Here is a 25,100-nt window from a genome sequence, read left to right on the forward strand (position 1 = left end):
ATTTTAGTAGTAGTAGCAGTTGTAGTAGTATTAGTGGGTGTAGTAGTTGTAGTAGTGTTCGGTACTCATTAGAAGTTTTCATGCGAGGAAGGGTAGGGTATTGTTCGCTTACATAAAAAGTGGGCCTTAGTGACTACAAATTATTATTATTATTATTATTATTATTATTATTATTATTATTATTATTATTTGTAAAACGGCCCGCTGATGTGTAAGTTGTGTTGCCCTTGACCGAAGCGAAGAAAAACAATCTCTGTTTTTACAGAGAATCAAAACAAGAAAAATAAAAAAGAAAGTGAAACATTGACAACTTAATTAAAAACAAGACGACGAAGTTATAAAATTTGTACTAAAAACAACAGAAAAGCATTAACATAAAAAGGCCAACGTCGGAATAACATATTATATGATGGCCCGACTCAATCAGCTAACCTGCATGTTCTTATTACTAACGTTTGGATTTCATCCAGTTTGTGTATTTTCTGTAACCATGGAGATTGACGCATTTACTGATGGGAAAAGACTTGTTGCATACTTAAAATCTTACAAGTCTTCAAAACCGGAATGCGTTCTTCACACAGACGGGTATGTAATTATTTTATGTTATTCACTAAAGTAGTGTTTAAAACGTATTTAATTTTGTTATTGTTTGCATTCGATTGTTGGTGTTGTTTTTGTTGTTGTTTTTGTTAAAGTTATCTACACAAGAAGTTTCTCGTATGTCCATAACTCAGCTAGGGATTTTATTCCTAGGCCCCCAAACTCAAATGATATTTGACCATAACTATAATGACCTGGACAATGTTAGTTTTTCGGCGATAATTTAGTTGTGTGCAGTTATAGGAGGTTAACCGTACAAGGGTTTGCCATCACTTTTTTAGAATCAGTTAGTATATTGATAATCGCCTGAGGCGCCCTCACCGAAAATTCCAATCGATCTGCCCAAACACTTTTTTCAGGTCGATCTGCCCAACTTCATTTTCCGATCATGGTTTCTACGTTATTGAACTGAGAGCGAACTATCCCCCCCCCATATGCCATTGTATGTGATTACTCACGAATCTGCTGGAAAAAAAGCAAAGTTTAATTTTTCTTCTGATACTACTGTGTATAGATATATTTTTCTTCAGTCCTCGAGGAAGACATTCTATACTAATGCAATTATTTTTTAGCGACCTCTTTAAAGGGAGCTGAATTATTTGCATAGATAACGAATAACTTGGGTCTAACTCTGACCTCAACGTGGATGCAAGTACATTGGCTTTGTTAACTAGCACTCTAACAATTATTTATTACTATTGTTGATATAATTGTCTTCTTCTTCTTCTATTATTATTATTATTATTATTATTATTATTATTGTTATTGTTATTATTATGAGTATTGTTTATATAATAATTATTAGTATTGATATTATTATTATTATTATTATTATTATAATTTATTATTATATTATTATCATTATATTTATCATTATTATTATCATTATTATTATAGTTATTACTATTGTTATTATTGTTATTATAATAATTATTATTTATATAATAATTATTATTATTGATATTATTATTATATAATTATCATTATAATTATCATTATAATTATCATTATCATTATTGTTGTTATTATTATTATTATTCCCGTAATATTGATTAGAGGTGGTGGTTGTAGCAATTGTATTATAAATAGTAGTGGCATTAATAGTAGTTAAATCGGCTATGTTTTGTAATTTTTTAAGTCGCGAATAAATAATATGTATTATTTATATTATTCAGACATGGATTATATTCTCGAATAGATATGATCGATGTAACCCCCAACGTTCTTTAAGTGCGTATTTGTGATGCGACAATTTTTATATCGTATTCGCGAAACGGAATTAAATTTCCAATGGATTTTTTGCAATTTTATTCCCCGGGGTAACTCCCTGTACTCATTCAGTCTTAATAGGTTGAAGTCCAAAACAGCTCTGAATTATATATAAATGTAAATCATAAACACGGGTGAAATTCACATCGAAAATCCTTTGAGGTTGTAAACATTAAAAATAGTGCACTGCATGGTCAAATATTTATAAAATTTATTCATAAAATTTATGTTTGCAAAGAGTTGTATTTTACAGATTCTACAAAATTTCTCCGCCAATTTCGGGTCTAAACACGTTTAACTTTAGATGTAGATAAGTTGGACATAATTTAACCATTGTATTTAATTTTGAAAAAAATAATAAAGGTTAAAAGGGTCAAAATTGGAGTGAAAGTTTAAAAAGAATTGACGTCTGAGGCCCTTACGTCTACGGCCAGTTTGGTCTAATATTTGAAATCTTACATGAAGAAGCGTATTCACACGTAGGGTAAGTTATTAATAGTAGATGGAACACGGGAAAAACCGGGTTAAACTGCTAGTATATAAATATATAAGAAAAATGTGTGTATGTGTGTGTCTCAGTGTGTACATTTCCCTATCAAAATACTCCCTCAATTTTCCTCTACGGACTCGACTTTTACAAAAAGGGTATTGAAATTGGAAAAATATTTTTAATCAATTTTCGGAAAGACACTTGGCTGTCAATTGGTCAAAGTTCAAGAATTTCACTTTTGAAATCTCTACCAAATTCTTCCGCTTATGTTGGGTCGACACAATTAAAATTTTAGATATAGGTTACTTAGACATGGATGAAACATTTTAATTTGATTAAGCTATACATGTAAATGTTATACATGTTAATGTTTTAAAATTTGGGTCCTCTGATCCAATTTTAAGTCTAAAGATTTGAAATTTACACAAAGTGTATAAAGCCATGGGCAAAGTTACGTGTCTAAAATTTTGAAAATTTAAATACCGGGTATAAAGACGCGCAGCAAGTTTTTAATCAGGTTTGTGGCGGAAATTTGGCTGCCAAGAAGTCAAGGTTTAACGAATTGGGGTTGACAGACATTACTAAACCGCTCTGCAAATTTAGGGTGTAAACACTTGAAATTGTAAATGTGAGTAACATAGACATAAGCCAAACATTTTAATATAAGTATATACGTATACACACACAGTTATTAACAGTACATAGCACCCAAGCTAAGCCGTGATAAATTACTTGTACACACTAACGCACACACACACATACACACACACATATATATATACACTATATAATAAATATATATATATATACAATATATAATAAATATACATGTATAATAGATATATAATAAATATACGATATATAATATATATATATACACATATAATATACTTACATATATCATTTATCTATACAATATATATATAATATATACACGCACATTTATATAGCATATATTATATATATATATATATTTATATATATATATATATATATATATATAACTACTTAATTTACTCACATAAAATTAATATACGAAAGTATAGATTTATGCGTAAACTTTAAGCATTTACATCAAAAGTGCTCATAAGACTGAGGAGTCCTAGAGTGGATGAAACGCCGAATATTTAGTGTAGCTTAATCGCCATATAGATTTTATAAATTAGTATATATATATATATATATATATATATATATATATATATATATATATATATATATATATATATAGATATATAGTTAGTGGAAATGGTAATTAATAAAAACTGAAAAAGTGCTCAATACCGTTGTAGAGCAGATATGCGTTGTATTTTTTATTACCGTATCTTTCTGTTATGTTAAATTCTTGTTTCAGCTACTTGGCCGTTTTTTGGCCGTCTGTAGCTTCCTCAGACTTTTACACAAATGTTCAAATAGCGAGCAGTTCTGTAAAAGTCTGAGGATGCTACAAACGAACAATAAACGGCCAAGTAGCTAAAACAATAATGTAACATAACAGAAAGATACGGTAATAAAACATAAAACGTATATATATATATATATATGTGTATATATATACTATCAATATATATATAATTATATATATATGTATATATATACTATCAATATATATATATAATTATATATATATGTATATATATACTATCAATATATATATATATATATATATATATATATATATATATATATATATATATATATATATATATATATATAATTTCAGGAAAGATACGGAAATAAAATACTAATTCAGGAGCCCGTACCTGTAGTACATTTTTCTTTCAAACAATTACAAGCTTACAAATAATAATATCAGGTATTATGTATATTTTTATCTCCGATTATAAAATCCGCTCTTATAATATAGCATAGATGGCATCAGCATATTATACCATATTTACACAGACAACTATATATATATATATATATATATATATATATATATATATATATATAGATATAAAAGGTTTTTATTTATATATATATATATTTATATATATATATATATATATATATATATCTGTATATATCAGTTTCGCTCTACATAATAAACAAAACGTGTCTTCACACAGTTTGTTAAAATCAGCGAATCGTCACGACATGGTAATGGACAACTTGTTTCTAAAAAGTAGTAGACCTGATTTTACTCCCATGTATTTCTCTCCTTTTTTCTCTTTCTTTCTTTCACTTTTGTCCTGTCTCTCTCTCTTTATCTATCTATCTTTATATACACCCCCCCCACACACACAAATATATATATATATATATATATATATATATATATATATGAATATATATATATATATATATATATACAGAGAGAGAGAGAGAGAGAGGGAGAAAGAGAGAGAGATAGAGAGAGAGAAAGTTATATTTTTTTGGAAAAATATTTTGAGCAGATAGCTCTATTCGAAGGAAAATTTCCGAAAATAAGAGCGTATCATTTTCAAAGATTAATATGAGATAATTTATCGGTACCATCGGTTTTAAACCTGGTAATATACACCTGATTATGATACTCATATGAAGATCTGACGATATCGATGGCTAATCTAATATAATCCTTCTGTACTTGAACATATGTACACACACACGCCCACACCACCACCCACCCACCCATACACACATATATATATATACATACATATATATATATATATATACGTATATGGCTATATACTTACATGCATATATATATATGTACATATATGAATATATTTATATACATGTATATTTATATGTGCGTATTTATATATGTATATATACATATATATATATGTATATATATATATATATATATATATATATATATATAAATATATATACATGTATGACCTCCAATCTTATATTATTGAAATACCAAATGACGTTTATTGTCCGTAGAGATATAATTAAATGCGTTGCTAGCAAACATTTTTTTTATGTTTAATATGTCACTTTAAATTCTTTCGTGAAATCTTCTGCCAAGATATGTAAACAAACGCAATAATAGTTAAGTTTATTATGTTGTAATATGCTTTGTATATAATTCGTAATATATATCCGTACTATTTATTAATAAGCCGTATTTACATAACATAACAGGAACATTTGTAATAACTTTCTAATCCTGATTTGTAATAGTCGTGAGTATATTTGGTAATGAAACGTATAAATACAATTGGCAAACATACATGCATATATATATATATATATATATATATATATATATATATATGTATATATACAGAGAGAGAGAGAGAGAGAGAGACAGACAGACAGACAGAAAAAGGTATGCACTGACCTTTGTGTTCATCAACGGTTCGTCTTTATTTCTAGACTTTGAAAAAAAGACGAAATGTTGATGAACACATAACTCGGTTTGTTCGTATTTATTTCTCTATTTCGTCGGAATAATAGTTTCCATCATCCTCAACACAGACACAGACACACACACACATACACACACATATATATATATATACTTACATAAATAAATATATATATATATAATTATATATATATATAGGTGTATATTAATACACACACACACACACACACACACATATATATATATATAGGGGGGGAGGGGATGTATACATTATATAAAGGTATATTTTCAGAAGTACTGGGTGACCACAAAAAAAGCGGGCTCCAAATCTAATTAGGCACACTTTCTTAGTGGTAAGGCCAAATGAAATTAAACTTTGCTCATAACTAGTTTATTATATACAAAACATCACATCAAAACACTAGGGTATTTGGCTTTTTCATCCGTTGACTGTAAAATTCTCAGAAAACCATGTAACGCCCTCTGTTTGTTTGGGTCACCAATGCCGTATAGCGAGTTTTATATTAGTGTGCTCAATACTGACGTAAGGTAGGATATAATCTCAATTTTCTTTTTACATAAGCAGTAATATATTGCTGCGCGTAAATAAGCTCCGCTCAGCTAGTTACTAGGAACGTGAGGTCACTTCAAGCGATATACTTACACGAAAACAAAATTCGCAAACATATTATGTTTGCTGTTTTATTGAGAATTATCAGGAGGTTTCGTCCCATGTTAAAATAGGAATGTGTTTTATGTAAAAAGTTAAAATAGAGAGGTGAATTATGGTATGCGTTGACGTATAGAGAAAAGGAGAATAAATTAAAAGATTGTAGAAATAATGATCATAAGACAAAAGTAAAACCATTTATGTATGCCACTATGCTAGTCGGCAACGTTTTTAACACCTTAATAAATTAAACATTCTGGTGTGTAATGGGCCTAATGGAAGAGAACTGTCAAGTTGATAACTTCTTTACAAGAAAAGGTTCCACTTTTCTTGTAAGAAACACTTAGATAGACCGAGATTCGAACTTTGTAAGCAACGGTCAGAAATATATTAGGAAATGGAATGTTGAATTTCGCATTGTTTTTTTTCACATAAAATAGTTTAGATATGTTGTTGTAAAAGGAATTTCAATTGTGCAATTCTTTTTATGAAAACTGAATTAAAATAAGGTCAGCTAGAAATTAAAGAACAATGCAATTTGATATGTTGAAAATAAATTGGGAAAAATAGGAGTAAGAATTCTTTGTCTGCAGAAATGGTTTGGAAACGTGCTGAGTCCCGCAAGTTTAGGCCAAATAGGTCGATCACCTTGACAGACACACGCATGGCGTCTAGCAGAAATTAATTCTCGATATATATATATATATATATATATATGTATATATGTATATATATATATACATATATATATATATATATATATATATATATATATAAGATGAGTTGGAGCCAGAGATAGGAGACAGAGCTGACAGGTTTTGAGGAGGGCCCCTTTGGAAGCGAGGGAGAACGTTTTAAACATGAAGAAACAACTTTAAATTCTTGGATGCCATAATCATTTCGACCGGTCAAATGGAATGAAAGAACATCTCATATTTTTGTAACTGCCGTCTTTGTGCAGTCTTGTACAACAAAGGTAATGTGTAATCATCTTTAATTCACTTTATATAAGCCATCTAAGTAATGTGTCCCCGCTCTCCATCATAAGTAATGCCTGCACCCTATTATGTGTTATAAGAACTGATCACCCTCTCACTGCAATAGGCGTTATAAGAAGAAACATCACAGAAGTGTATAAATGTCTCTCTCTTCACTCTCCCCTAATCAATATGAATGCCCCCATCCTATCTCTTAAAAAGACTCCATCTCTCAGGACTAAGGCAAAATTGTATTGATAATTCTTAAAGGATGACCATATTATTTTCTAAACACTTCTGTATTTACAAAAAAAAAAAAACGCCCCTGGTGTGAACTGCATTGCTATGGGTTCAATATTGCTGATCGACATCTTCGCAGCTGGCAAAAATTGCAAGTTTTCTGACCAGAAACACAGAACATAAAACCGTGACAAAATAATAATATCAGTTCCGCGCAGTAGTTACTCCTGACCTTGCTAGCGTTATGAAATAAAAGGGTGAATATGATTACCTGTTATATTCCTTATCTCAACTTCCACAAAGTCTTTTCAGACCAGCTCTATAAAGAATCGCTCAAACTAACAGATAGCGTTGTTGACCATTATTCCCCGGCATTTAAATAAATACCTAGCCCCAACACTTGCCGTGTAAATGCAAATAAAATATTTTTTTTTATAATTTTAGCGAGTAGTTGTATTTTACACTAGAGAAATAATGGGTTTCCCTGTACTTCGTTAACGGTCCAAATGTTCGCTACCAAAGTGCTATTGTCACCTATTTATTAACTTTTGCCAGTTTTACTAGTCTCATTTTTATCATAGGATTTTCTGGGGCTATTTTTACCTAGATTTCTTTGTCCGAAAGCGAGGCTCCCATCTCACATCTTAAGGTCATATGTAGATCCTGAGAATTTTCCCGTCTTAGCTATAACGCGCATTCTATAAGCACTTGCCCCTAAGGAGATAATGTTTTTTCTTTATGACAATATGAGGTTATTTAATCTCGTGCCCCGCCCACCGAATCTATGTCACCCTTTTTAGAAACGCGTTTCTCATCGTTGAGCACATTCAGTTCATTTATTTGGTCAAATTAGCGCTGATCATCGTATAAGGTTAGATCACGCTGAACGACATAAAAACAAATAAAAAATAAAATTTAAAATGTCGACGATATTTTACGCGGTTACGGTAGCCTAATCAATACGTTCTTTGGTAATAAAGCCATAGTTGACTTCTGTCGCCGGGTTCGAATATATCGATAAGGGTATTCGTGCCACCCTGCATTGAATATTCTCGAAAGGATTAAACTCTAGAGCCTATAGGTATTTAATAATCTTTATAGTATATATATATATATATATATATATATATATATATATATATATATATATATATATATATATGCTAGTTGGCCGTTGACCCAGCAAAAGAGTTCATTTGCCCTTTGGAAGGTCTTGTTTTTAATCCTTCAGGGAGACTAGCCGCCCTCCTCACCAAACAAGTCTGGTGGGGGAACCAGTGTAGTCGCCTGTGACCCGACCATGAGGCAGGTGGTACCGTGTATATTTTTGTGTGTGTATATGTGTATTGGGGTAGAGAAGGATCCCGTAAGCTGTGGTGAAGGTAACCTTTCTAGGAGAAGCAAATCTCTGATTAAAAAAAAAACATTATGCGGAAGACCAGTACCCGCATTAGAATGGTCTGCAGTTTAATTTGATGTTGGCTATCTTACTCTTGCTTGTTGCTGGATCTCAACATTTTGAACCGAGAGAGATACTTAGCTGTCGTACAAAGCTACGACTCTATAACATCATATTTGTATAGATACTCCCTCAGACATTTGAGCTCATGAATTTTAAATGTCTGAGGGAGTGGCACTCGTCGGACAAGACGTTGAAATCATCATCATCATCACATTTATATATATATATATGTAAATATATATATATATATATATATATATATATATATATATATATATATATATATATATATATATATATATATGGCAGTAAATTTGTTGAACTCTTTTCTCATATCGGTTCGACTTCGCACAGTTACTTTCCATTGGCATTGTTAAATTAACCTGTGATTCATAATTACATCTCTTCAGATATAATCACCTTTTAATTTCTTTTCAGGGGTAAATATTTACCAATAAACGAGGACCATGTAACACTTATGACCTCATCAGATCTTGACAAATACTTAACAAACTGTACAACACTCCGCTTGTGGCCGGATGGAAACAGACGAAGAAAAAGGCAGTTAACATATCCCGGTATGTTAAAACAGTTTTAGGTTGCTGTCCTTAGTACGTTTAACTTATACAAATTACAAATAGAAAGAAATTGAACGCATAAATTTACATATGCAAATGCATTGAATATTTTCAAGGACGTACAAGATTTTAATATATATATATATATATATATATATATATATATATATATATATATATGTTTTATGTATATATATATGTATACGCATATATATATATATATATATATATATATATATATTAAATTATAATTCAATGAATTTCAGTTGCATATCGAGCAATTCTTGTTTAGATTGGATAACTAATAGAATATAACTGCCAGTAATATTTTGTAAACCTACAATCTCACGTTTACATAACAACTGATTGTTAAATAAAAAACTATTCCGAAGTATATATATATATATATATATATATATATATATATATATATATATATATTAGATTCTTCTTTTTCTTATTTAATCTCGTTAACTTTTTTCTGGTGAATCTTTACTGAACATATTTTATCTTTTGAAATATATATTTCAGTTGCTGATCTCCCAACAAAAGGAGGGTTTGCCTGTAAATTCACCTTTGTCTATTCGACCGTTCGTCTCCCATCACTTTTCTCATAAACAACACCTTTGAATTTTTTGAATGTTTGCACAAACGTTAAGCATGAGATAAGTAAAAATGTAACAAAATAGATATTCCAGGAAAACCCCGGTTGCCCCATTAGAGGTTCCTTTCGGATTAAAATGGCTAAAATTTACACTTTTGTGCTTATTAAAAAAGTTGATGCCTTGATTTTTATAAAACTTTCTGAAAATTTGTAATTAACTGTTTTTTTATATAATTTTGTGTGTCTATATTTAAGGATAGCTCTTCGTTGTGCCCCAGAAGCTATTTCATGGCGAATAAAAACATTCCATTTTTGGGAGTATATTACAATATTTGCCTAAAATGTTATGTGCATATCGATTTAGCAGCTTTGCACGTGCTGAACTCAATTTTAAATGCCTTAAGACCTTTTTAAACTATTAGGCCTAAATAGGAGTAGATACCACAGACATTTATTTTTTTGCATGGTGCAGAACTCACGTTTACATATATAAGGCATAAACTGCAGCGTTTGTAAGTTTTTACTAGGATTTGACGTTCCCTGGGGACTTTTAGTATTAAATGGAGGGGGCAAATGATGAACTTATTAATTGTTTGCCTCGTTTACTGTACACTCACTGGGAACTATGCATGCTTAACTTGTTATGTTTAAAGTTCATTCAAAAATGAATTTAGTAATTATTTAATGCAATATTTTACTATTTTAAATATTAATGTATACAAACATACTTATATCCTCGTAACGCAATCGAAATATACGTTGCCATATTCACTTCCAGATGTATTTTTAACTACGGTATCCGTGGATGGTGTGACAAATACATGAAACCTCCGCGGGAACGTAATTACCTTGTAACCTTGTTCGACATAATTTTAAGTTCTTCAGCACATGCTGAGGAAGTCTAGCTTATATGAAAAAATGATTCCAAACAGTTGATTCAGTAGACAAACGCATAGCACATGCAAGACGCTTCACAGATAATTACTTTTCATTTTTCTGCTGCATTGTGTACTAATGCCGTATCAGAATAGTGCAAAGTAAGGATGTAAGCACATGTTCACACAAAGAAGTACTATAGCACCACTAACTCTTACCAATGCGTAATATCAAGCTATGTTGCGAAGACAGCGTGGACTCTGTTGATTCGTCCGCAAATTAAAAAAAAAAACATACTAATAGAAAAAAGTATAAAAGCATAATAAAATTGTAAAACAAAAATAGTTGTAACATACAGAACATATTTCTTTGAAGGATTTAGACGGAAGCTTTTCCCGGCGATTTATAAATATGAATTTAAAAATAGACACTAATATCAACGACCATGAAGTTTATACACGTCAATCAAGTAAGCTTTACTTGCCCAACGATTTTCCTCTAACTTTACCTTAGACATATCAAGCCACTTCTTCCCAAAATATTATTTAAGCTCAGCTAGTAGACTCGTTAGTCTGAAATTTTCTCAGTTTAATGGCGTTAATCACTTAGAACTCCGAGGCCTGATTACTTCCTTGCTATACAAATTAAGAAACATTTAGTTTATTTTCTACATGTATTATCCATGTTTCATGTAATGCTATGTCGTGTCCTGCTTTCTTGATAAAACCTGTTATTGACAGGAAATTATGATGTGACATTCTCAAACAAAGTTGTATTGTAGGTTATGCGGTTTTATTAATGACATCGTTTAGGCACGTTTAGTATACTGATGTACCTTTCCGTGTAGCTATGCGATGTAAATACTAAAATAAATGGACAACTTGATATTATTTGTAAACCTTTAATGAGGTGTATGTGTCTATTTTCGCATCATGCTTTTTAATACAGGATCATTTATAAACATAAAACGGTTATTTTTTATATGATTTGAATTTAGCCATAAAATATACAAAGGATATGCTCAAAGTGTATTTAGGTAATATCTGCTTTTGTAATTGAATTCATGACAGAGGTTTTTTTTATAAAAGTAAATTATTACTCTGAGCAAAACTCATTTCCAGCATCTGTATTAAACCGTTATATATGATCGCCAAATCTTGAGTACAAACAAATTACAGAAGCCTATTCATAATAAGTATTGCTAGTGCTTAATATTTAATAGGCCTACTTCTATCTCTGCTCAGCTACTTTTGATTTAACGGACTGAGCATATAGCTCTCTTGCATTTTTTATTACTCTTTTACAGTGGTTACTGACAGTCCTTAAAGCAGCTTTAGTCTCAGTACATCTACTAAGTTGATAGCTATGGAAAAAGGGAGTTCTGTGCGCGATGGCAGCAGCACATTCTGGGGAGAACCATGGCTTATTGTTAGGTTTTGTTGGATTTTTTTGGATAGTATGGACCGGTCTTGGCCTACAATTAAGCATTCGATCAGATATGATACTAAAGAATACATATGAGCTGGGCATATCATTTCGATAGTCATATGAGATGGTCGTCCTTTTCGGCGATATTAACATGATGATATCATCCATTATTGAAAATCAAGGGAAAAAGGAAATCAATATAAGTTTTCTCCATAAAATATTTGTATCAAACAATAAATTATCACCTTAAATATATTTGTATACATTTTATTCTACAGAATTTTATATTAAGCATTAAAACTGTAAATATACACACACACACTACACGCACACACACATATATATATGTATATATATATATATATATATATATATATATATATAGTAAGTTATAAAATATATATGGGATTAAGCTACATTGAATGTTCCGCGTTTCATCCACTCTTGGACTCTTCAGGCTTATGCGCGAATTTTGTGGTTGCCTGCATTTTTATATACGCGCCTTCTATTGAGATTTTTGTTAGCCAATCAGCTTTCTAGTATCCACCGCACACTTCCTATCAGCCAATGAACATGCACTTACCGGACAAAGGCCAATTTGGCCTCTGGTTGATCTGTTCCTTTGTGTGTGCTCTATTTAGACTGGATATCTTTTTTCTTGATCTGTTTTACATCTAAGTAGGGTTGTTTTATGTTAGTTTATATATGTGCATTATATATATATATATATATATATACATATATGTGTGATAATTTATGTATATTTATGTTTATTTAATTTATTTATTTGTTTATTTTCTATTGTTTTTATAAGTTTTAAAATTATTTTTCATCGCTATCCTAGGGTAAATTTTATACTGTGAACAAAGTTGTTCGCTATTTCTCTTCTACAGTTTAATATTTTTTACACATGGAGGTCACCACTTATCAAGGCCAATGGCCACTCAGGGATAAGGGTTATTGTGTGTACAGTAATCAAAGGGATAGTGTAGCATTAGTATTGGAGAATTTGTAAGGTGTGATTACGTATGGGGCGGCGGTTCATCAGAGATCTGTTTGTGTTGGACTTGAAGACATCCACGTTGAAGTCGGGAGGGGAACAGGCCAGCTAAACAGGCGTGCAGTTCTAAGAAAGAAGCTTTGTTCATGGTATCTACGTTTTGATTTAAGCACCGATAGGTAGTGGGGAAAATTTTCGACGGTAGTTTCAGCTAGTCGGGTGTTTTTTGAGAAATATTGACGAGGGAGGGACCAGATAATGGAGCTCAGACGATCACCTGCCATGGAAGTAACGATAGAACAATGACAGGCTCGCTACGTCTCTTCTGTGGAACATAGGTTGCAGGGTAGAGAAAAGTGCATCCCCCACCAAACCACAGAGTCTATTTGTACTCCGTCAAGGCAGGATAGGCTGTTTTTTTCAGCTGCCGCCCAGATGTGGCAGCAGTACTTCATATTTGGACGTACTTGGCTCTCATATAGATAGAGAATTGCATCATTAGTGAGATATCTTCTGGGGCGGTAGAAGGATCCCACCATTTTTCCAGCGACCTTGGCCACAGACTTGACGTATGTGTTCCATTTAAGATCAGGTGTAAAGGTCAAAGCCAGGAGCTTATCAAATCCTGGAGCCTCCCTTAGACGAGAGCTATCCATTTCAATTGATGCCAGATGGGGATCAGAGCGTTTATTATGTAGAGATAGGAGCTTGGTCTTAGATGCATTAAAGGTAAGCAGCCACCTCTTTCCCCACTGTAACACGCGCTCAAGATCAGAGGAGGGAGAATCAGAGAGAACATCATCATTTCCGGCCTTTGATGTGTTACCATAGATGGTTGTGTAATCAGCATAGATGTAAACGAAAGATTTTAGTATGTGTTTTGGGAGATCATTGAGAGTTGGGACCAGCATGGACCCCTGAGGAACTCCAGCATTAATACTGTGGGCCTCTGATTTCTGCCCATCAACCACCACTGTTATGAGCCTATCAGATAGAAAAGATTTAATAATAGACATATATATTTTATAATTACTAACTAGCTCTACCTTCGTATTGGGCACTTTTGAAGTAAATACTTAAGGTTTACGCCTAAATTAACACTTTCGTATATTAATTTTATGTGAGCAAATGAAGTAGTTATACATTTATATATATATATATATATATATATATATATATATACACACACATATGTGTGTATGTGTGTTTAAATTATCTCTTGGATGTTCATAATCGAAAATATGTTCGTTATGTAATCTGTTTGCAAAAAATGAATAGGACCCACACTGGATGACAAGCAGTGATGCTAGGTCTTCCTTCGCATTCGATTGAAATTGCGTGTTTTCTGATAACATGCAATCAATTCAAAATAAAACGATTCAATGTTAAAGGCTTTATTAATAATTTATAATTAATTTCCAGAATCTAATGACGTTATAAGTAAAGAGTAAGTGCAATAAAACGAGCGGAAACGTGTAATATTGTGACGATAAATGCTGCATTTTTAATCATTTGAGCTAAGGCGCGCATTACCCATATGATGCGGCTAACCGTCGTTGCATTAGTCAATAGGTGTATAGAATATTCCATTCATATGGAAATTATCGCTTTATATAGAAACTGAACACTGCCCGATGTTAGAAATGTTTAAACTTACCAAAAAAAAGGCACTTTATTTTTAGCAAACATATTAATGGAATCTTCAATTAATTTTTGCTATAGATGTTATTTCAAATAGTAGGAATCTTTGACAGAACGGAAGTCGGCTATCATCTAAGACACTCAGCAATTAGAAAATTGTTTTTTTCAATTTAAATTTTAAAGGTAGTTTCTGGTGATATGAATTTCTTATATAAAACATAAACTAGTGAAAATAATGTTTATACATACGTGCTATTTTTCTCCAGGCACAAAATGGTGCGGAATTGGAAATGATGCAAACAATCCTTCAGACCTTGGAAGCGAACCAGAAGTTGACATCTGTTGCCGCGATCACGACCATTGTGAAATATACATTCTTCCTTTTCATAATAAATTTGGTCTCTACAATTTTTCGTTGTTCACATGGTATGTAGAAGAACATCATTAACTATTTACTATTATCTTCCAATGAACGTAACAATGTACAAGTATTGATTTTTTATAAACGAATCTAAATGCAACCCCAAATAAAATCGTAAATGATTGTATAAATGTGAATAAATGATTGTATAAATGTGAATAATTTTGGAGATTCTCATAAACATGTTTAACACGAACATAGTTTTAGTTTTTTTCTAATCTTGGAATCCTTTTTTTTTTTTTTTTTTTTACAAAGGCATCACCACATTATCAAGGCCCAGAGGCCACTCAAGGATAAGGGTTAAAGAGTGTACAGTAGAAGTTGGTCAATATAGTAATCATTAGTAATGAAAATTTGGTAAATTTAATAACTTATATGGAACGGCTCATCAAGAACTTATTTACCTTAGACTTGAACACAACCATATTGTAGTCAGCCGGAAAGCAGGAAAACGGAAGACAATTCCACAGGCGTGCAGTTCTAAGAAAGAAGCTTTGTTCATGGAATCTATGTTTAGGTTTAGGCACAGATAAAGAGTGGGGGAAATTATTGATAGTGTTTACAGCTAGACGAGTGTTTCTTGTGAAAGTTTGGCGAGGGGGGACCATAGATTGAAGCTCAGTTGAACACTTTCCATGAAAATAACGATACATCAGAGACAAACTCGCAACATCTCTTCTGTGAGATAGAGGTTGTAAGGAGGAGAAAAGGACATCTCCTACGAGGCTACGAAGTCTATTTTGAACTCTATCAAGGCAGGACAAGTCCTTTCTAGCAGCTCCTGCCCAGATGTGGCAACAGTATTCCATCCTTGGACGTACCTGGCTCTTATATAGATAGAGAATAGCATCAGCAGTGAGATATCTACTGGATTGATAGAAAGATCCCACCATTTTTCCAGCGGCCTTGGCAACAGATTTGATATACGTGTTCCATTTAAGATCAGGAGTAATGGTCAAGCCCAGAAGCTTGTCAAAACTTAAGGCCTCCTGAAGACGAGAGCCATTCATTTCAATTGATGACAAATGTGGATTAAAATGTTGATGATGTAAAGAGAGAAGCTTGGTTTTAGATGCATTAAAAGTAACCAGCCACTCCTTTCCCCATTGTACTACATGCTCAAGATCAGAGGAGAGAGAATTGGAGAGTACTTGCTCGTTTACTGTCTTAGATGTGGTACCATAAATGGTAGTGTCGTCAGCATAAATGTCTACAAATGATGTAAGGATATGATTTGGAAGATCATTAATGTAGATCAGGAAAAGAGTTGGGCCCAGGATGGATCCCTGAGGGACACCGGCATTAATACTGTGAGCTTCTGATTTTTGCCCCTCAACTACTACTCTTATGAACCTATCAGAAAGAAATGATTTAATAATTGAGAAGACTTTTCCAGCTATACCATAGCTAGCGATCTTATGAAGTAAACCTTTATGCCATACCCTATCAAAGGCTTTAGATATGTCAAGAGCAATTGCCCTAGAAAGATTGCCACCGTCGAGAGATTTGCTAATCCTATGCGATATAACTGTAAGGACATCTGCTGTAGATCTAGCAGAACGGAAACCATATTGAGTGTCACTAAGAAGGTTATTTTTGTTGAGATGTTTGATTACTTCTGTATTTAACACAGATTCTAGCAACTTACTCATGACGCACAGGAGACTTATTGGCCTGTACTGAGAGGGGGATGAGCGATCACCTGAATTCTTAAATACAGGGCATACTGATGAGATTTTCCAGGGAGATGGGAAACTATTCTCCTTAAGACAACGTTTAAACAGTTTTGTAAGTATGGGCGCTAGTTCAGGTTTAAGTTTTTTGAGTACTATAATTGGAATACCATCAGGGCCAGTTGCTTTACTGGAATCAAGGTTTTTGATTAACTTGGCAACATCACGTACAGATATACGTATATCACATAGCGTGTTTTCTGATACAGGAGGAAATATTGGGGGTTGGCGGTCTTGGTCGCAAAGGGTAGAATTAGCTGCAAAGTTCTTGACAAAGAGTTTGGCTTTGTCTGATGCTGACGAGATTACCTCAGGTCCATTGATAATAGTTGGGATGGAGCACACGCTTCTGTTCAGGATTCTGTTTGCTATTTGCCAAAACTGGTGGGAACCAAGCCGCTGCTCAGCTACTTTGGACTTAACAGATTGAGCATACAACTCTCTTGCGTTCCTTATTACTTTCTTACAATGGTTGCTGGCAGTCCTGAAAACGGCTTTAGTTTCCATACATCTATTACGTTTGAAGCAGTGGAAAAAGTGATCTCTGTGCGCAATGGCAGCAGCACATTCTGGAGAGAACCATGGCTGGCTGTTAGGTTTTTGCTGAAACTTTTTAGAGGGTATGAAATGGTCAATACCTACAATTAACCATTCAGTTAGGTCTACTACTATAGAGGACACATCCTTTTTAAACATGGAATGCAGAGGTAGATCAGATATAAATGTACGGAAGCTATCTCAGTCAGCCTTAGTGTATCGATATACTGTACGATGAAGTGGTACGTCTGGGGACTTATTACATTTCATTTTTATCTTAATTGATACAACAGAGTGGTCGGAAGACCCAAGAGGCGACAGAACAGAAACTGAACATAGTTCAGGGCAAGTTGTGAGAAAAAGGTCTAGTAGGCTCGCATACTGGCCGTCATTATCGGGCACACGGGTAGGTTCCAGAACAATCTGAGTGAGGTCATAGGCAATGGAGAAATCATGACAGAACCTCCCCTCATCATCGGTCTTGTTTGAGTGGATCAACCATTCGACGTTGTGAACATTGAAATCTCCACATACGTGAATGTTAGCTGAAGGATAAGTAGAAAGGACTTGGTCAATTTTCTCAGATATGCTTTGAAAGATAGTAACTCCGCTGTTGTGGGGGCGATAGAGAGTAAATATAAATGCAGTAGTGTGAGCTAAAGCAACCCGGAAGCACATATAGGGTAAGTTAGGATCTTCCCTGGAGATGTCCTTCCCACATGGAAAGCTATCTTTAATATAGGCACATATTCCATGCCCATGGCGATCTTGGGGGTCAGATTTAGAAGTTAAGTTAGAGTATCCTGTAATTGCAAACTCATCTAGGGAAATAGCCTGTCCAATGCCAGTTTCACTTAAAAATAAAAGGTCTGGTTTAGTCTCCTGTAATTGGGTTTCAACCTCTGAATGTTAGAACGTAGACCCCTGATGTTGGAGAAGGAGACATGGTAGTAGGGGTCTACGTTGGAAGTTGGAGAACCGGGTTTAATCGTGTATTTTTTCTTGAAACTTGTCATGATGAAATTTTGGAATTTGTGGACTAGGTCGACAGATTTTCTTAGAGCAGGGCAAAGAGGGGAAACTAAGAGAGAAAAAGAAACGAAGAATTTTTTTTTTGTACCACATGATAAGGTAAAGCCGTAACAATTACCCACTAGTATGGCATCGAGAGGCCCCACCAGAAGCTACTGCATGGTCAAGATTCCATTCATCAAATGGCAATACAGCAGCCCCAGTACTTTGCACCTGCTGATAGGACAGCCTCCTTAGTGGTTAATCCAAGGTTCGGGTCCCTGACTATCAGGCGGATAACGTCAGCCCAGACAAAACGTTTACGTCCAGCACCCTTACTAGTGACATGGCTACAAGGATAGACATAGAAACAGAAAATTTCCACCAACTCTGCCAACTGTTCGCGCAAAAATACTGCCAACCTAGAACACAGCTTTTTCTTCTCCCTTTGTCAGAAAAATCACTCATTTAAAAAATGAGGACTGAGGGACAAACACTTTTAAATAGTATTTAATCGATTATAAAAAAATGTTAAATAATTACATTTTATAGAATACATGCCTAGAAATAGAATTTCATTTCTTACAGATGAAATTAAATCGATTATATTTTCTGATAGGGGATGATGCAATAACAATGCCTAAAATTAAAAGGGCAACATCTTTCATCAGAATGTGAATGGATTTTTATATATACACACACCTATATATACATATATATATATATATATATATATATATATATATATTATTATACATATATATAAAGAAGCACACACCTTTATAGATAATTATATACACACGCGTATATATATATGCATGTATATATGTATGTATATATGTATATATATGCATATATATATATATATATATATATATATATATATATAAGAGTCTGTAACGAGGGTAATTTACAAGATCATACAAGAGGACTTCTATGGATCCTATCACGAAGTATTCGAATGTTACAAGTGCAATGAAGCGCTGGATGCGCATTTGATGTTTTGTATTGGTCAAAATCCACTTAATTTCTTCACAAATCTACTCGTGGTTTTGTGTGCTTTCTAGATCCATGCAAGTAAACATTATGTAAGAATATTTTAAAAATATTAAAAAAAAACATTATATTTCATTTTCAACGCTGTACTTTATCGCATATGAGGTATGAGGTTGCCTTTTCCCCCAAGTGATAGCAAAACGAATATCTACAAAGACCAGTATTTTTTTTCGTCTTGGAATCAATCCTAACCAAAAGAATCTAAACGTAAATACAACATATACCCAAATAAGATGGCCGATAAGAAACAAGAAGAGTGTAGTTATTCACTGTTTTACTTAATAAGCTTTGAAAGTAACGACAGTATATTGTTTTAACATTCGGATGCATATGTATCTAATAAGAATACATTTTTTTAACTAAATGAGAACTTTGGCATCGATTAAGCTAGACATACGCAAAATAAAAATGAATAGATATGCATGACTATCTCAGATGAGACTATTGATCACATACTAGATGCCATCTATATACCTATTATTCTAGCAACTATAGTATGAGCATACTTTACATATAAAGTAAAACGTTACTTCTTATATTATACGCTATCTTATCTCAAGTAAAACATGATCGCACTGAGTTGCGGAATGAAAGAAAGTTTTCTCATAACACTGTACAGTGTACAGTAGCAATAGTAACCTTTACCAATGAGGTAATGATAAAACAGGTGATTAAAGATAATACTGTATATACAGATCGATACTTTGGAAAAATGTAGGCATGCACACACATATTATGCTGAATAAAATACCCATTAAGGCTTCTTGAAGTAGCAGGAAATCATACAATGAACTAATAAAAATCCATCTTACCTTGATAAAATGTCTACCCATATTCACGATGCCTACAGAGGAGAAAGGATATCAAAGAAATAAATCCCGAAAAATGAAGCAAAATGACATTATACGTGTTGATATGTTAAGAACTTAAGCGGGTTCTGACCAATAAAAGCTATCGGAGTTGAATTCAGCGCTTCAACTCACTTGTACCGTTCCAACACCTCGTGAAAGGTCCCATAGCAGTATTCTTGTATGAGCGTCTTAATTACCCTCGTCACAGACACTTAAATCTCATCAATTTTCTCATACAGACTTGTATATGCATTAATATGTCTGAAATGAGAAGCATATTACTTTGATTATACGAATTATAGTAAAAAGTTTCAATTGTGAGAAGAAGGGCATTTTTTGACATTTCTCAACGCATTTTTAAATTGAAGATTTGCGCTGTTGTTTTTATATCCGCGAAACTGTGTTGTTGTTTTTTAATTGCAAAATGTATAATTAAATTTGTGTAATCTGACAATGTAGTTTATTATTTTTCTAATGCTTAATTTTCTCGACCGGTGTACTTTTACAAATACCACTATTATTTCCGTCAAGTAGTAAATATAAAAATATATAAAAAATATGCATTTCAAAACAATATATACGTATTTCAAAGACGTGTCAGTGGGTCCACTGCATTGAATGAACATTGGAATTATTGTATATTTATTTACTTATAATCCTTAATTGTCGTATCTTTATATACACAGGGTTAGTTAAACAGCACCTTCACCTTTTTAGAGAGGGGTTTCCCAACCATTTCCTGCTTAATATACATGTACACACGCGTGTGCGCGCACATAAAAACAAACACGCTCTCTCACATACACACGCACTCACACACACACACGCCCTATATAGGTTCCTTCGCAATAGATCTTACGTAATAACTTGATTTGAGCCTAAAACAATACATTTTAAGGGGTAAGAATAGGGGTCAAAGTTTTTTTTTTAAATTACCTCTGCGGTCTCTTCAAATTACTCAGACAGTTTCTGGTCTAAATATTTGAAATTTTACATACAGGGTATTCAGAGATAGGGCTAGCTTTTCAGCAGTTTGTGTCGAAAAATTTTAGTTACTAATATATAAATGTATGTATGTATATATGTGTGCATGTCTGCCTTAAATTTTCAATAGAAACGACGGATTTTACCATGATCAGTATCGTTTTAAAGTTCGACCTTTCATACGACAAATATCAAATAATTGGCTAAAAACATTAATATCTTCTCCTTCAACTAGGCACTTTCTTACAGGGTAGCGGTTATTTTTTTCGCCTATATTTTATCCTCTCCTTTAGATCGTCTAGTCTTAATTTTAAACAAAGCTGCTTCCAGTTTGGCGGTGGTCGTAACAGCATAAACTCTATGTTTTACCCCGTTCTTTTCCTCCTTTGCGGTACAGGTTCGAGCCTGCCTTCCTACTAGCACTTTTTTTTTTGCTCAACATACACATCCAAACACCAGGGCAACGCCAGGCGCCTATTCTAGTATATCTATAAAAGTGACGCCTATGGTAGTATATCTAGGCGCCTATGCTAGTATATCTATAAAAGTGAAAGTGTCTGTTTGTCTGTCTGTGTATCTGTGTGTCTGTGTGTGTAAATTTTCCTACGCAATAACTCTGTCAATGTTTAGTCTACAGATACAGACTCCAAATTTGATATACAGGGTACGGAGATTTGCGAAAATCGATGTGATCCGTTTTCGGGCAGAAATTTGGCGATGAAAGGGTTAAAGTTCAACGAGTTGACCTTTGAGAACTCTACAGAACTCCTCTGACAATTTTCGGTCTAAACACTTTAAATGTTACATAGTGGTAACTTGGACATGAATCAAAATTAATAGCTTTATATGACCCCAAAACAATAAATTTTAAGGGGTGATAATTCGGGTACAATTTAAAAAAAATGACCACTTTTTTTTTCTTTGCTCAAAACACATCTCAAAATATCCGGGCAACGCCAGGCACCCATGCTACTATATTTATTAACGTAAACGTGTATGTGTATCTGTCTGCCTGTCTGTGTGTGTACATTTCCATATGCAATACCTTTGTTAATTTTAAGTCTACAGACTCGAAATTTGATATACAGGATGCTCAGATTTGGTAAATCTATGTGATCGGTTTGAGGCCATAAATTTAGCGATTAAGGGGTCAAAGTTCAAAGATTTTACCTTCAAGAACTCTACCAAACTCCTCCAACAATTTTCGGTCTAAACATTTTAAAATTTAGATATATGTTTCTTCGACATGACTCTAATTAAATAACTTGATTTGAGTTCAAAATCATAAGTTGTCAGGGGTTATTATAGGGGTCAAATTTTAAAAAAAAATTATCGCTTTTTTTTTGTTTAACATACACCTCCAAATATCAAGGCAACGCCAGAACCCATGCTAGTATATCTGCTAAAGTGAACGGGGCTGTCTATCTGTCTGTATGTCTGTCTGTCTGTGTACATTTCCCTACGCAATAAATCTGTCAATTTTAAGTCTACGGACTCCAAATTTGATATACGGGGTACTGTGAGTTGGGAAAATCTTTGTGATCGGTTTTCGGCCAGAAATATGGCTGTCACGGGGTCAAAGTTCAACGACTCGACCTTTGAAAACTTTACCAAACTCCTCCGACAATTTTTGGTCTAAACACTAGAATTTTAGATATCCATTTATTGGACATGGATCTAACTTAATCACTTGATTTGTGCCAAAATAATAAATATTAAGGGGTCATAATAGGGGTCGAATTAAAAAGAAGTCCCTACTATCTCTACCAAATTGGCGAAAACCATTAATATCTTCACCTTTAACAGGGCACATTTCTACAGGGGGGGGTCGCTTTTCGCCGGTATTTTTGAAAGTCATCCTCTCCTTTAGACGGTCTAGCCTTAATTTAAACCTACGTCACTTCCGGTATTGCGGTGGTCGTAAGAAAAAAGACGTCACGTTTTCCCAGTTATTTTCCTCCTTCGCGTTACAGGTTCGAACCTGCATTTCTACTAACACCTTTTATTTTTTGCTCAACACATACGTCACAACACCAAGGCAACTCTGGACACCCATGTTTGTATATATATATATATATATATATATATATATATATATATATATATATATATATATATATATATATATATATATATATATTGTTACACATACGTTAAAAGGCAGGGATTTAAGCAACAAATAAATGTAGGGGTATTATAAGACATTTCCGAGAAGAATAAAAATTGTTCATATTTGTAAAACGTTACACAAAAGTGTATAAGAGAATTTACGGGAAAGCAAAAACCCAAGTATTTTCTCTTTATCGCCTATGTAACACAGCAAAAATACAAAAATAATACCAGCGGATAGAAACACAAGGACGAACACATTAAAGAATGCGTGAAAATAACAAAATAGCAAACACTTTTCCAAATGATATAAAAGTAGATTTATTAAAGGTAAAAAAGGAAGAGTTTAACGACAGAAAAATACATGAATTCAAAGTTATTGAATCTGACGTATATCTACGCGCATTGAAATGAGCGAAAGTCCTTTGTTGGGGGGGGGTTAAGCAAAGTCTTTGCATTTACTAGTCTCTTTTGTTTCTTCAATTTTTTATGTTTCTTTTGCCGGTGTGTTTCCCACCTCATAAACTACGCAGTTAATCCAAGACATTCCTTCGGTGTGGAAAACGTTCATATAGCAATCTCCCGTGTTTACTACTCTAAGTCGCGCGTTATATGTGTCTCTTTCAGAGGGATAAGTATTTACATCGTGCGTTCGTTAAATCCATATCTAATTCGCAATGACGGGGAAAAGTCTTCGTCTATTTCCTGAGAAAGTAAATTCATCTCATTCTCTCGCATGACTGGAGACGGTCGCGTCGTTCACGTCTCGTGCATCGGTAAAACCTTTTCGCATAAGGGAAAGACGTCAACCCCCTCCCAACACGAGAGAGACCTCTTAACAGGTCGGCGACCCAAACCGAAAAGAGCGACTTCCGCTAGTGTCCAGTTAAAAACAAGGAAAGGGGAAGCGATAACTCTTCCGGTTCGCACTTTTTCTTCTCTGCTTCACAATCCGGTCTTAAAATAGATTTGACGAAATCTCTAGCCGGTAAAGTCTCTGAGTTTAAAAGGGGTGGTGTACATTAGTAGACCCTCGCTCGCTTCCAAAACGACTACTGTCGTTGTTGTGGGAATCACGTTTTATTTTACCTCGGCGACAAAATATAATAAACAAAAACGATATATCTCGTCAGCCTAAAATTAAGTATTTAAATTTTGAGTTAAATACATAATTCAATATTAACATTAGGTCACAATATATATATATATATATATATATATATATATATATATATATATATATATATATATAT

At 33.2% G+C, this 25,100-nt stretch overlaps 1 protein-coding gene across 1 annotated transcript in view; it reads left to right on the top strand.

The window, feature by feature from the left end:
- The first annotated feature begins 223 nt into the window (after positions 1 to 223).
- LOC145249437 (phospholipase A2-like) overlaps positions 224 to 25,100 on the top strand; it is a 33,917-nt gene continuing 9,040 nt past the window's right edge. The window contains exons 1-3 of the mRNA XM_080110997.1: positions 224 to 585; positions 9,457 to 9,596; positions 15,412 to 15,571. Of these exons, the coding sequence (XP_079967123.1) occupies positions 407 to 585; positions 9,457 to 9,596; positions 15,412 to 15,571 (479 nt within the window). The 5' untranslated portion in view covers positions 224 to 406. The remainder of the gene's footprint in view (positions 586 to 9,456; positions 9,597 to 15,411; positions 15,572 to 25,100) is intronic.

The sequence above is a fragment of the Euprymna scolopes genome, chromosome 28 (genome assembly GCF_053919585.1).
Source record: "Euprymna scolopes isolate OS-2025 chromosome 28, ASM5391958v1, whole genome shotgun sequence".
Lineage (NCBI taxonomy): Eukaryota > Metazoa > Mollusca > Cephalopoda > Sepiida > Sepiolidae > Euprymna > Euprymna scolopes.